Source organism: Talpa occidentalis, unplaced genomic scaffold, assembly GCF_014898055.3.
Source record: "Talpa occidentalis isolate TD23 unplaced genomic scaffold, MPIMG_talOcc4v2.1 talOcc4.4, whole genome shotgun sequence".
NCBI classification, from domain to species: domain Eukaryota; kingdom Metazoa; phylum Chordata; class Mammalia; order Eulipotyphla; family Talpidae; genus Talpa; species Talpa occidentalis.
This window is the reverse complement of record NW_023604295.1, coordinates 33741588-33755592: the sequence shown is the minus strand read 5'-3', so window position 1 is coordinate 33755592 and position 14005 is coordinate 33741588. Positions and strand designations below refer to the sequence as shown.

General features: G+C 48.3%; 1 protein-coding gene across 2 annotated transcripts in view; it reads left to right on the top strand.

Annotated features, from left to right (window-relative positions):
- MASP1 (MBL associated serine protease 1) overlaps positions 1 to 14005 on the top strand; it is a 66179-nt gene that overhangs the window by 42694 nt on the left and 9480 nt on the right. Inside the window, exons 11-13 of one of the 2 annotated variants that reach the window (XM_037525267.2) lie at positions 8613 to 8750; positions 11174 to 11287; positions 12938 to 13123. In XM_037525267.2, the coding sequence (XP_037381164.1) occupies positions 8613 to 8750; positions 11174 to 11287; positions 12938 to 13123 (438 nt within the window). Of the gene's footprint in view, positions 1 to 2350; positions 4804 to 8612; positions 8751 to 11173; positions 11288 to 12937; positions 13124 to 14005 lie in introns of those variants that run through there. The other variant, XM_037525266.2, reaches the window with a different exon arrangement.

Below are 14005 nucleotides of genomic sequence, written 5' to 3'. Positions count from 1 at the left end.
TGAAACTCTTATAACACCTGGTGCTAGGAAAAACCAAGCCAGAGACTTCAAATTCTGACCTCTAAAGCTCTGAGATTAAACCCAGAATGGAGAAAGACATTTCATGTAGCAACACAATGTCTACCTTTCCAGAAACCGGGGAAGCAAATATTATTTATCCCCTTATTTTACACATAAGGAACCCAAGGATCAATGAAGTATAATGATTTGTCCAAGGACAACCAGAGGAAATTAGGGGCAGAGCTGGGAGGGGAAACCAAGAATTCCTGTCAACACAAGCTATGCCGAGCCATTCTTGACTCTGATTTTGTTGCATGCCTCTCTCATGAACCCAGACTTCCAGATATCAAATTTTGTTTTAAGGGCCTTTGCTCATTTGGACTCTTCTGGAGTCCAAATCCAACTTCAGTGCAGCTGAGGTTCTGGTGTTTTGAGAAGATTCTTTTGTGCCAAGAAAGACCAGATAAGAATGGTAGTAGGCAAAAAGAATGGTTCCATTTCAATGAGCTCTCTCAAAGACTTGTTGCATCATTCAACTTCTTAAAAGGACAAGAGCATTTCAAGAAGAAAAATAGACTTCAGTAGAGAAAAGGAAGCTGGAGTCAGAAGAAACAGGCTCCACCTCTGGCTCTGTTACCAATGACTTTCAGAAACTCACTTGCCTTCTCTGACCCTTGGTTTTCCCATCTGTAAATTAGCTGTTGTACAAGCTTCCCCATCTCGGACATCCTGAGAGCTGGCATCTTGGTTGGAGAAAGGCACAGTTCAATGCTGGCTTTGTTGTGATCATAGATTCTATCACAGAAATGTCCCCCATGAGGGCATTTCTGTATGAAATAAGTTGTTAAACAGTCACACACACCTGCCTTGAGATGTCACTGGTTACTTAAAACTTGAAGTCTGTCCTTTGAATATGAAAGGCCAGGTCACAGAGAGTTAGCAAAGGCCAGCTCAAGTCTGGCCTGGTATAAATGACAGGGTGCCTCAGAATCAAAAAAGAAGCATGTGGCATCAAAAAGAAGAGCCTCTGAAAAGCATGAGGTTGCTGAAATCCTATCCTCCCAAAGTTGCCCAAAGACTCAAATGCTCCTTGGTCTAGAGGATTACTGAAAGCTTCTCAGAGCCAAGGAGTATAGCCTGGCCATTGTAATCAAGGGAAGGCCCATGCTCACACCAGGCTTACCTCCCTGGTCTAAGAACCCTGCCTGGGAAGGCCATGTGTGAGCTTGTTTTTAGCCAGCAGGGGCAGGTACTGAAGACCCTCTGCTCCTGGGCCAGAGGATTTGGCTCCAGGAGGCTTGGTGGTGCATGTGCATGCTCGGGGTACCACTCGGTGGAACGAAGTTTGCTCAGACCTTTCTTCTTCCCCTGAAGGTATACAGGACTCCTGGGTGCAATGATGGGTGGCTCAAGGCAGAGCCCATGCATCATTGCTGGTAGATTATGCCACCTTTTTATGACATTGGATAGTCTGGGCATCTATTCCTTTAGGTGGAAGAATAAAAGGTTAGCTACCACGTAGTGATGGTCATTATAAGGACCTTGTGGGATGTCACTTGTGGAATGACAGGTTATTGCTGTCAGAATCTAGCTAAGCTGATGTTTAATTGCCATGTTTACTTGGCCTAGTTGTTTAACCTCTCTTAGTCTAATCTGTTAATGTTTTACTCACCTATAAATGAAGGTGACTAGGGCAAATGAAATGAAAATAGTAGGAATTTGGAATTTCAAGGATCCTTCAACATCATCCTCAACACCAGCTGTTTCATTTAGTAGATCAAAAATTGAAATCCAGAGAAAGAAATGAACTCACTCACAGTCATAGAAGAAATAGGAAAGAAAAGTCAGGTCAAGGTCTCAGACATCTTGGTTCACAGTTCAGGTTAGCTGTGACCTGCTAGACAGCCTTTTAGGTTCCCTCATTCTCTCAAAGCCCATGATCTATGGCCTTCAAAAGTTTTCTTAGTGCCTGTAGCATGGACCACTTCTGGGATATGAGATGGCTTTCAAGGGAAGAAGGAGGAGACATGGCCACTGCTAGAGGGAGTCTTGGCCTAAAGATGGTCCAAATCAAAGTGATCTTGGCTGGAAATGGTCTGGGATGGTAGGATGGTACAAGGCCGAGAACAGCATGGTCTGTCCTGCAGAGGTCCCCAGCTATAGAATGGTGACTAGAAGGACATGGGGCAACAAAGACCTGCACAAAGCTCTCACAGGTCAGCAAGGCCCAGGCCGAGTAGGGTCTTATGGTGGCATAATCTACAGTGGGTGAGATGTTGAATTTCTCTTGATGTGTCTTTTCACATGGCTGAGCTGACCAATCTCTGTCTTTTGTCCCCGCCCCTTGCAGTGTGTGGTCAGCCCTCCCGCTCCCTACCAAACCTGGTCAAGCGGATCATCGGGGGCCGGAATGCAGAGCCTGGCCTCTTCCCATGGCAGGCCCTGATAGTGGTGGAAGACACCTCGAGGGTGCCAAACGACAAGTGGTTTGGAAGTGGAGCCTTGCTCTCCGAGTCCTGGATTCTCACAGCAGCCCATGTGCTGCGCTCCCAGCGCAGAGACAACACCGTGACGCCGGTCTCCAGGGAGCACGTCACCGTCTACCTGGGCCTGCATGATGTGCGGGACAAATCAGGAGCTGTCAACAGTTCAGCGGCACGAGTTGTTCTCCACCCTGACTTCAACATCCAGAACTACAACAACGACATAGCGCTGGTGCAACTGCGGGAGCCCGTGCCCCTGGGGTCTCACGTCATGCCCGTGTGCCTGCCGATCCCTGAGCTGGAAGGCCCTGCGCCCCACATGCTGGGCCTGGTGGCTGGCTGGGGCATCTCCAATCCCAACGTAACGGTGGACGAGATAATCAGTAGTGGCACGCGGACCTTGTCAGACATCCTACAGTACGTCAAGTTACCAGTGGTGCCCCACGCAGAGTGCAAAACCAGCTATGAGTCCCGCTCGGGCAACTACAGTGTCACAGAGAACATGTTCTGCGCCGGGTATTACGAGGGTGGCAAGGACACGTGCCTTGGAGATAGTGGTGGGGCCTTTGTCATCCTCGATGACTTGAGCCAGCGCTGGGTAGCCCAAGGCTTGGTGTCTTGGGGGGGGCCTGAAGAATGTGGCAGCAAGCAGGTCTACGGGGTGTACACGAAGGTCTCCAACTATGTGGACTGGGTGTGGGAGCAGATGGGCTCCCCACAAGGTCTCGGGGAGCTCCAGGTTGAACGGTGAGCTGACAGACTTCCTCAAGGCCTGCCTGCCCTGCCCCAGCCCGTCAGGCTGCACCACACACTTCCAACAGCACACTCCATGTTACCCACCAGGCCCAAAGGAATGGAACACACCGCTCCCATCTGCCAGAGACAGCCCCCCGGGACCCTGAGAGGCAGTTGTGTGGTAAAGGGAAAAGGGTCTCAAGAAGAAACTGGCCCAGGGCCCTGTACGTTCTTTTTCCTCTCCTGGCCTCACTGTTCCCAACAGTACAGTGAGGAAGCTAGACCTCCTGGCCAATGGTAGGTCCTGTCTGCCATGCTCCCCCCATGGCCTTGCTTCACTCCGTTCACTTATCACTCCCATTGGTTACCACTGTTGGTACAGCTGAACTTGGACCTAATTATTAGAAAGTATTTCCTCACATTGAGCTGGATTCTAACTCCATTTATTTTCCCAGCTCTGCCCTCTGGGCCCAGATAAGTGCAGGCCTTCTAGGAGAAAAGCACTCATGTTTCAGGAGACAGAGATAATACCCAGAAGCCCCTCTCTCCTAGTGTAAAAGTCTTATCGTGATGTTTCTCTCCCAAAAGCTTCTTGGAGCTTATTCCTTACATTCTCTATTAAAGGAAGTCCAAAGGACAAAGAGAACGCTGGGGAAACAGGGGAAGAGTATAGCAGTGGGAGGCTCCCCAACCCCTTTAAATTTCTACTGTCAACTTAGAACATGTCACTTGGGTTCACATGTCACTGTTGAATAGCAGCTGACAACACAGGCAGCTGACAACCTGCCTCTCCAAGTGAGCTCAAAGCCTTGAAACATATAATCTGGAAAGGCTACCTGAGCCCCAGCTCCAGATGTGGCAACTCCACAGAACTGCTTGCAGTAGGCCCACACTGGAATGCACCGCGCTTCTGGGCAGAAAATGGAAGAAGAATAAACTTAGGACATTAGGAGTAACTGATCCTGCAGGCTGCCCGGCATGTCTGCAGAGAACCACACAGCATGGGTGCTCAGAAGGATCCACCCCACCAATTTCTTGAAGCCAGAGTCAAAGGAAGCAGAGACTCATCCATGAAATCAATGAAGAGACAAAGAGCTCCAAGTCCTGAGAGCTGGTCCAAACTCTGCCCTCTACTGGCTGCATAACCCTTGACAAGTCACTTTCCCTTTCTGGACTTCAGTCTCCCATATGTAAAAGAAAGGCATTATACCCCTTCAGAGTCCTTCCTACTCCAGCGCTCAGTACTTCCACTGCCAGCAACCTCTCCCTGGCCTTCCCCAGGGCTGAGCATCCTCCTTCTCCTTGGAGCTCTAGCTCCTGGGGATTCTCTATTATAGAAAGGCAGTCGGAGAAGCCCCTCCGACAGATTCTGAAGGAACGATTAGGAAGTGCCCACTTTTCCAATTGGCTCATCAAAGTACACTCCTATGTCAGTGAATGGTGCATATAGAGGATGCTGTATTTTGTATATTTTATATCACAAGCTTCACTACTCTGTAAAGTGCCTCTGCACTCTGTTTCTTTTATCAGGGGTATAAAGTGGAAATAAACCCTCTATGGATAATCAATAGCCTTCATGTGGGTTTGGTTATTGCTGTTTGTATATTTTGACGTTTCGAAGAGAGATAAAGTCAAAATCTCTCGGGCCTCCCCGGTGGCACAGCAGGTTAAGCACAGCACTGTGAAGCTGTCTGCAGCCTCTGCAGCACGGGTTCAGTTCTCGGCCGGCCAGGGAGAATCCCACATGGCGTGGCAGACCTCTCCTGTCTTGCCCTCTGCTCCCCTCAGCAGTGCTTTCCGTCCACCTGCCTGTTCTGCTCCCCACTCTGTCTCTGGTGGGTCCTCTCACCTTCCTGCGCCTTTGGCCTGTACCCCAGCTATTGTATAAATAAAAAATAAAATTAAAAAAAAAGTCAAAATCTCCCTTACAGTACAACTTCGTCATCTGGATATCTCCAAGGTGATGAGGCATGGAGTTGTTTATGGACATGTTTCCACTTAGAACTGCATATTCCTACACTGAAGTGCCACCATTTAAGTCCTTGACTTTAAGGAGTTCAAACTACAACGCAAGGCAAGGCCATGTGCATCCAGGTCTTATCCAAGCAAAAGGAGTTAAACGTCAATGAGGAATAGAAATTACAGTATCATGCAAATTTATAGGAGGGAGGGATGCAGACCCCTGAAAGAGATCTGCATAGTTTCCAGAGAGGTTCTGAAGAATGCACTGGGAAATGAGAGGAAGATTCAGAGCCGGCAAAGACCAAAGCAGGGAAGCCCCTGGTGACTGGAGTGGGGGCAGTGAGAATTGAGGGAGAGAACAGTGTCTTGGAAGTCATTTTCTGTTTGCAGTCTGCCCTGTAACCAGTGATTCTCTAATTTGGGGATATAGCAAACTCACCTCTGGTGCTTATTACACATGCAGATTCCTGGGTCACCCACATGGGAATTTCTGAATCAGCAAGTCTGTAAAAAGTGGAGGACAGGGTGACTGAGCTTGGGAAAACATTTAGGAAGCTGCTCTGCGCCCATTCTGAAGAGAGATGGTAAAAACCCACCAAATTTTGGTTATGACAGTGCAGATATGGGGGTGATTAAATAGTGTAATGGGCAGGACTTGGGGTATCACATCATGTACAATGGTGCAGGCACTGCAAAATATGTTAACGAAGGATCTCTGTGGGAGGCACTCATGGTTTGTCTTTGCTTTTGGCTTGTAACCTAATGAAAGCATCATTTATTTACATGATTGAGAACTAACAGAAACATTTTGTGCTTTATACTGTCTATGTAGCTGGCTTCAAGCATTGTCATGTGTTTTCAGATTTTCACTTTCCTCCAGATAGTATGTTGTGGCATACTAAGTAAGCCACACTGAGCAGTGGAAGGCACAGTGTTGCATGGAGAGCTCGATGTAACATGGAACAGAGGAGGCACCCTCTGCTTCTCCTGGTGTTTGTTCTTGTTTTTTGCCTTCCCAGCTTAGTGACTGATTCAATATGGGGGTTGAAGAAAGGGAGGCAACCAGAATGTGGTCTATGCAGGCATTAACAGACAACTGGAATGATGAAGGGGAGAAGGTTGGTAAAGGGCAGAGACCAGGGCCTGGTTTTGCTGTGCTTGAAGAGTCTGAGTAATCCAGCTAAAGATGGAAGGAAGGAATAAGCAAGGAAGGACTACTTCAGAGAAGGCAGATTAGAAACACTGATGGCAAATTCATCAGGGTGTAGGTGGTTTGGCGGCCTGGGAGGAGACAGTGAGCTCTGCTGGGAGTTTGCAGAGAAGAAAAGTGTGGACGGCAAGGAGAGCAGAGAAACTCTGAGAAAGAGACAAAAATGAGAGATCAGAAGCATAGGAAAAGAAGGACTTCAGAAGCGCAGGAGGCTCTTCGATCTCTCGGGACAGGGACCCAGACTCTGCTGTGGACTCTGAGACACAATCCAGGCAGCAGTCACTCTGCTTGTATTTAAAGTCCCTAGCCCTTCCCTATCTTTCACCAGTGTCTGTCTGTCTCTCTCTCTTCCCAGGTTTCGCCTACATTTTTATCTCTTTCCTGTGGGGGAAACCACCCTAACAAATCTACTTCTCTGTGACTTATAGTCTGAATTATATGTTTATATCTCTGGGGTTAACTTCCTTGAAATCTTCACATCTCTCATTATTACCGTAAAGGTTGACTTTTCAATGAAAATCTGTATTTCCAGACTGTTTTCTGCTTTGCTCTTCAAAAGTCAAAGTTGTGTCGAGCCTCACTTCACCAGTAGATGTCCCAGCTTCATGTCCGACTCCACATTCCATACTATGCTGATGTTCCACTGAGGCCCAGAGTCATTGTGTCTCCACCTGTGGTCGTGGGTATCCAGAATATTCCAAGGGCCACTTGGTGTCCAAGTCTCTTCAGAAAAACTTTCTTTTTTCAAAGAAGGGAAGAGGAAAAGATGTGGAGACTAAGTATCAGCTTCTTTTCCCAGAACTTAGACTATGGAAGGGAAGAGAGGAAGAGACTGTGGAATAAATGGAAGCAGGGAAAGTGGAAGTTTGACTTTAGGAAGAAAAGGCTGGACCATAACTTGGAGGCATAGGCGAAGGACAGATGGAAGATAACAGGGGAGGGGCCAGAATCGGAAGTCAGGCCCCCAGGTGAGTGAGGCGATCCAGATCCCAGAGTGGGTTCTGAAGAGAAGATAGTTTTCAGCGAGAGCAGATGGAAAGGAGGCTGGTCAGGGTGTCCCCACCCAGTGGCCTCTGAGGATCTGCTGGGTGTGAGGGCAGCCGGCTGAGAGCGCACAGAATGACGACTAGGAGGGACCATCAGGTACCTGTGCAGTCACCTATGACTTTCCCCAGGGTGCCCAGTGGGCTGGTGACAGCGGCAATACAGGCAGTGACTGCTGGGATCCAGGGGCTCGGACTGCGAGTACCCTGAGAAGTCATGGAGGTCAGTGAGTAGTGCTGGCCAGGGGAGGAGCCCAGAGTTGGAAGCTGGACACCTAGTCTTGCCACTAACTCATAAATTAACTTTTGTCAAGTCAAGTCCCTTTTCTAGGCCTCAGCTGCTTTAGCTCTATGACGAAAGGCACAGCCTACAGTGTTCCCAAGGGCCATTCGGTTCCCAAGTTTTGTGTCTGCGTCTATGAATCTAAATCACTGGAAACAGAGTATGAAACAGACACATATTTGTTGTGGACCTTCAACCCCCAAGACCCTGAGGAAGGGTTTTTCTGAGAAGAGAGCCCTGTGGTTGGAGCCTAAAAGATATTTGTTGGTCAAGATTCTTTTCTTTTAAGCGAGGAAACCCAACATAAACCGCTGAAGGAAAAGAGGGATGGGGAGGCAGGGAGAGAAACGGTAAGTTCACGTAGCTGAGAATTCCACACCAAAAGGCTGAGGCGTAGTTAAATCAAGGGGCTCAAAGATCAAGGTAGTTTCTCTGGCTTCACTTATCTTCTAGCTCCACTTTTCTCTGTTGATAACATCACTCCCAGCACAGTCTCCAGGAGGTGATCACTAGCAGATCTGAGTTTATGGCCAGCAGCATATCAAGCCCAGACAAGAAAGGCCTTCTTTTTTTCTAATAAGTTTAGCAAAACTGTCAATTCAGTCTTTTGTCAGTGTGGTCAGGGTTACAGTCCTATCTCTGAGCAATTCTTGTGGGTGAGACGCCTTCTTCAGTCAAGTCTGAGTCTTATTCCAACACCCTAGAACTTAGAAGCTATAAGGACTAATAAAGGGAATAGGGGAGCTCAGGGAAAACTGGGATGCAGTTTCTGAAACTAGCAATGGATGCTTGAAGATTGAAAATAGCCATTGTTCCTAACAAAGGGTGATAAGGTAGGAGCTCTGCCAAATAATGGAGCCCAGAGTGTGATCTCTATTTCCCTCCCTTGCCTGCAGTGTGTGGTCTCCCCAAGATCTCCCGGACACTGATGGCCAGGATCTTCAATGGACGTCCGGTCCAGAGAGGCACCACCCCCTGGATTGCCATGCTGTCTCACCTGAATGGTCTTCCCTTCTGCGGGGGCTCCCTTCTAGGTAAGGAGAAACTGGCAGTGGTGGGGACCCAGGGGTCGGGAGCAAATGAAACCTTTTTCCTGGTGCTGACCAAGATTTCTTCCATGAGACTCACTGTCCCCACCACTAGTAAAGTCCAAAGCATTCTTAGCTGGAGCCAGGAGGCATGTGTCTCTGTGTTCTGAATTCTCCAACCCACAAACACCTACTGAGTCGGTCTCTGGCACTGGGAAAAATCAGAATCAAGCCCCGAGCAAGAATTACACATAAGGCACTTGCATGTGGCACAAAACTCAGGTGTGTGCCACACCTGGAGAGAAGCAGGAAACTTACCCTGGAGGAGTTACAGGGAAGGGAAACTTACTATCACCTTAAATGCCACTCTTAGAGATTCAGATTTATCCTGAACAAGGCTGCAAGTTTATAAGCATGTTTTAAAAAATTCTCTCCAGGGGCAGCACAGAAAGAGGGTTAATTTGGACACCAGATGTTCAGAAAGGGAGCTTCTATCACAATAGTGGGGAGGGGAGTCTTCTTCCTCTCACTTAGGACTGGGGACTGAGAAATAAAACCGATCCTAAAGCACTGGGAAATAGGATTGTTAGAATTTTATAATAGATTGAATGTGGGTACATGTGGGTGAGTGAGTGGGAAAGTGATTGTTGCAGGGCAGGGAGAGGGGCAACCCAGACCCCGCAAACCTGCTCTAAATAGGTTCTGCCATTCACCGCATCAGCACAATACATATGAGACTTTAATGGAAAGCAACTTTAATGCAATTAGGAAACAATACAGGAAAGGCAAAGAATATAGTTTCTAAATCAAGCACCCAAAGTTACCTGTCCCCTCGTGGGTAAAAGTCCACCCAAGCAGAATTGGCCCAAAACAAGGCCCCAAAGCCTGCCCCAAGTCTAAAGCAGCTTCCAGAAAAGTGTCAGAAACACCCAGACAAGTTTGGAGGGAAAAGAGCAAAATCAAAATCAAGAGAAAAACCATCATTGTCACCTCCCCATGGGTCTCTCACCCACCCACCAATTGGCTCGCTCACCTGACTCACCTCCTCCAGAGTATAGTCAGGTGGGAGCAAATCCACCAGGGATCCCATGGGAAATTGGCAGTCCATGACCAAAAGGCAAGTGCAGTTTCTTCATGTGTCTCTTTGCTCCATGTGCCTCCTCCAGATCTCCTTCTTGCTCTCCATCCTGCTTCCTTCCTTAGTCTTCTCTACAGTCTCTTCTCTCCCTGCTCAGCTCCACCCTCCTTTGGGTGGGGCAGGAAGCCTGGAACCTCCCCCTTTCCTGGGGACCACCCTGTTACAGGATGACTGGGGGCTAATCCTGCCTTAGTTTGGTCAGGGTGATGGAAGACCATCCCAGGTCTGACATCACAAGAAAAATTCATAGCAATCTAGAGTTCTGGCCAGTTCCTGATCTGATCCCATCACAGAGGAAGGAGACTTGGGTATGTCCGCCCATGCCAGGGCAACTCCTGGGCTGCCGGGCTCGCTTTCCTGACTCACCTCCTCCAGAGTAGAGTCAGGTGGGAGCAGATCCACCAGGGATCCCATGGGAAATTGGCAGGGCCTAGGGAGAGCTGTGATCTGCTTGCTCCAGGAAATGTGAAATGGCAGCTTGGCCTTAGACCCCCTCCTCGAGGAATTCATTGATATATTCCCACAAACAGAGATAAAGGGTCGTCTTCTATGGCGCCTCCAAAATCTGCTGAGTGAATATAGACATCCTTGCTTTTCCCTGGACCTTGGGATCCACATCTACAAAATGATCAGAGCAGTGGTGGCAGTAGACTCATTTGGGGACCTTTTGAAATGTAGTCGTGTGTGTGTGTGTGTGTGTGTATGTTGGTGGGGACCTGCGCCTGTGATGTACTTGGTCAGGCTTTAGACTCAGACGTTGGTTTTATTTTTATCTCCCTCAGTGGTGGGGATGTGCACCCACAGTGGAGAAGGACCTGTCTAGATCAGTGCTTTTCAAATGTTAATTTGCCTGGGAATTACTTGAGGGTCTTGCTAAAATCCCAAGGTTTTCCTATTGGATGCAGATTCTGATTCAGTAAATCAGAGATGGGACCTGAATGTCTGCATTTCTAAGCTCCCAGGGGAGGTTGATGCCATTATTCCAGGGATCACACCTTGAGTCAAAACACCTGAAGGGCAGTCAGTAAGCCAAGACCCCACCTTGGCCTGTGGGGAGCTCACCAACCCTTGTTTGGAGAAACTCTACTTAAGATGTTAAAAAATATATTCATTTTTAACCTGGGCTAGAAGAGACAGATGAAGTCACTGAGTTAACGGATCCTCTTAAGAGTAGGATCATAGGGGTGAAATGCAATAGAAGGGCGTGCCCTGGAATAGTCTGAAGGCCTCAGCTGGAGACAGTCGGAGGCAGGATGGGCAGTGCCAGCAGTGTGTCTATTTCTGTCCTCAGGCTCCAACTGGATTGTGACTGCAGCTCATTGCCTCCACCAGTCTCTCAATCCTGAGGACCCAACCTTACTCGACTCAGACCTTCTCAGTCCTTCTGACTTCAAAATCATCATGGGTGAGTGAGGGGCAAGCTGGTACCTGAAGCCATTGTCGTTGTGGAAATAGGGTGTATCCCCCACTCTCTCAATACTCAGGGCAAGGCACCTGGGATGAAATCACACAGACCTCTGATACAAGGCAGGAAGGAGTGAGTTCTGTGGGAGAGGGACTGATACAGTGCCATGGTAGCTCGTGAGGAAAAGATTTCTAACTGAAGAATCTAACGCAAGAATCAGAGGGATTTTCATACCAAAATTGCAGGTCTTTAGGCCTAGTCTCCCAGCCAGGAATGGATCCCAGGCTGCAGGGGCAGCGCTGAGTCCCAGCCACTAGACCACCACAGGTTGGCGTCTCATGAAGCTGCAGCAGGAATTTCACAGCCGCTCAGGCAAGCAAGCGAGAAGAGACAGGTTTGTTTAGAGAAAGAAAAAGTTTATTAAGGAGAAAAGGAGCAGAAATAAAGTGGGACTCCCAGGCCATGGAACCAGGCCAGGGAGGGCCAAGGAAGCCGAAGTGGAGTTGTATCTCAGGGTATTTATACCTTCTTTCCCTGATTATTCTAAAGCTTCACCAGTCTCTCTGTGATTGGTTAGTTCTAGGTGGTCTCACTCACTGCCTAAATGTCTCTGTGCCCAGGACTAAGTCTCTGTGTCCCAGCCCTTATCTTGACCTTAGACCTGGGGTGTTTGATTAGCCCCTTTTGGAATTTGTTGCCCTTATCTCTGGAGCCTTCCTTAACTCTCCTCAAGTCCCTGCACTGCCCTTAAGGCTGCCTAATTATCCTTAACTTGCCCTAGGACTCAGTTCCATGGAGGAGGGAACACATGGCTTAGACACTGAAGGGTGATTGTATGGTTTGAACAATTGGCAATGGGCAACAGAGTGAGTATTATAAGACAATGGCATCAACTCATAATGAAAGCCAAAGATGGCAGCCCACAAGAACATGTGGGGAAGACCAAGAAGGGGGCATTGTTAGCACATGCCTGCAGGCACCCAGGAAGCCAAAACTATTAAGGGGTGCATGCTCTAAATAAGGTCTTCAATCTGCCACACAACAAGTAAAGGGAGCATACACTTAGTGTGAAAGCTCTTTAACAGAATTGATGTGGATAGAGAGGGAGGAGAAGAAATGATACTCCTAATAATTGTTTCCCAATAAAACTCTCAAATTTAACCATCCTTTATGGGCAAATAGCCAAGCAAATTAGGTCACCGTAAAGCACCTTCTGGCAAGAAACCACAAGAAAGGGGTAAGGCAGGTCTGGAACAAAAGAGCAAAATCGAAGTTCAAATCAAGACGACAACTGCCATTGTCTCTGCCACAGACAGTCTTCCCACATCTCTTTCCAGTATCTCTACATGTCTCTCCTCCACATGTCTCCTTCTAGTGTCCTTCCCAGCAGTACCAGGGTGCAAGTCGGGCCACAGAAGCAAGAACACAGGCTTGCCTGCCTTTCATATTATGTAATCTGCTCATTCCACCCCTAGTTCCCAGTATCTCCCTTCTGTAACAGGATGACTGGGAGAGGTGGGTGAAGGGCAGGAAAGAGGGTAAGGCTGGAAATTTGGACTGGATGGGACAGGGGCTAACAGGAAACAAGGGATAACTTCATCCTACAGGCCTCCATCATCCCCATGACTCACATGCCTTCTTCTTTTCAAGGCAAGCATTGGAGGCGCCGGTCAGATGAAACTGAACAGCACCTCCAGGTCAAACATATCTTCCTCCATCCGCTGTATGACCCCAACACATTTGAGAATGACGTGGCTCTAGTGGAGCTGTTGGAGAGCCCAAAGCTGAATGACTTCGTGATGCCCATCTGTCTGCCTGAAGGGCCCCCACAAGAAGGTACCCCTCCCCACCCCCTTCCTGCTTCTGCTGAGCAGCTGGTGCCTCCACAGTGCTGGAGAGGCTCTAGTGCCAGCTAAGACAGTTGGCAGTGTCAGTGTCAGCTGTCCCCTGCCCCCAAACAGTTAAGTCATAACAGTTTCTGCAGCAACATAAGTGGTGGACGAACAGTGTAAACAGCAGGACTGGTCAATTACTGCAAGTACTCTAATATCTCAGGGTCCAAATAGGAAAACAGGAACCAGCCTAGTTTTTTAACAGAGAGAATTAATATTGGGTATTGAGGGACTGGAGGAGGGAAAGACTAAGCTGGTAGAAATATACTCACAGGAAGAAACCACCACTTCAAGGACTGGGGCAACAAAGGGAAAAGGTTGGAGTTAGAACCTTTTTTAGAAATGGGCACTGGAGAGCAGGAACTCAAACTTTTGCACCGGAGGCTGATGGTACTGAAAACCAGAGTTGGGAACAGCTGGCTACACTGAGGGAGAAACCACTGCTATTGAATGTCAACAGCACGAGCAAACCTTCTTGGAAGTGCCCCTATTTTCAGGAACCCTGACAAAGTGGGTTATCGTTCTTATCTGAAGCATCACAGCAGGGTGTAGAAGGGCCTCCCTGGTGGCACAAAGGGTTAAGCACAGCACTATGAAGCAATTCACAGCCTCTGCAACACTAGCTTCCAGCCAGGAGCAACCCACATGGCTTGCAGAACTCTCCTGTCACCCGCTGCTCCCCTCAGCAGTGTATTTCAGTCAGTCTGCCTGTTCTGTTCCCCACTCTGTCTCTGGGGAATCCTCTCACACCCCCCCATCTCTGGTCTGTACCCCAGCTCTTGTATGCATAGATAAATAAATCTTCAAAAAAAAAAAAAGAAATAAT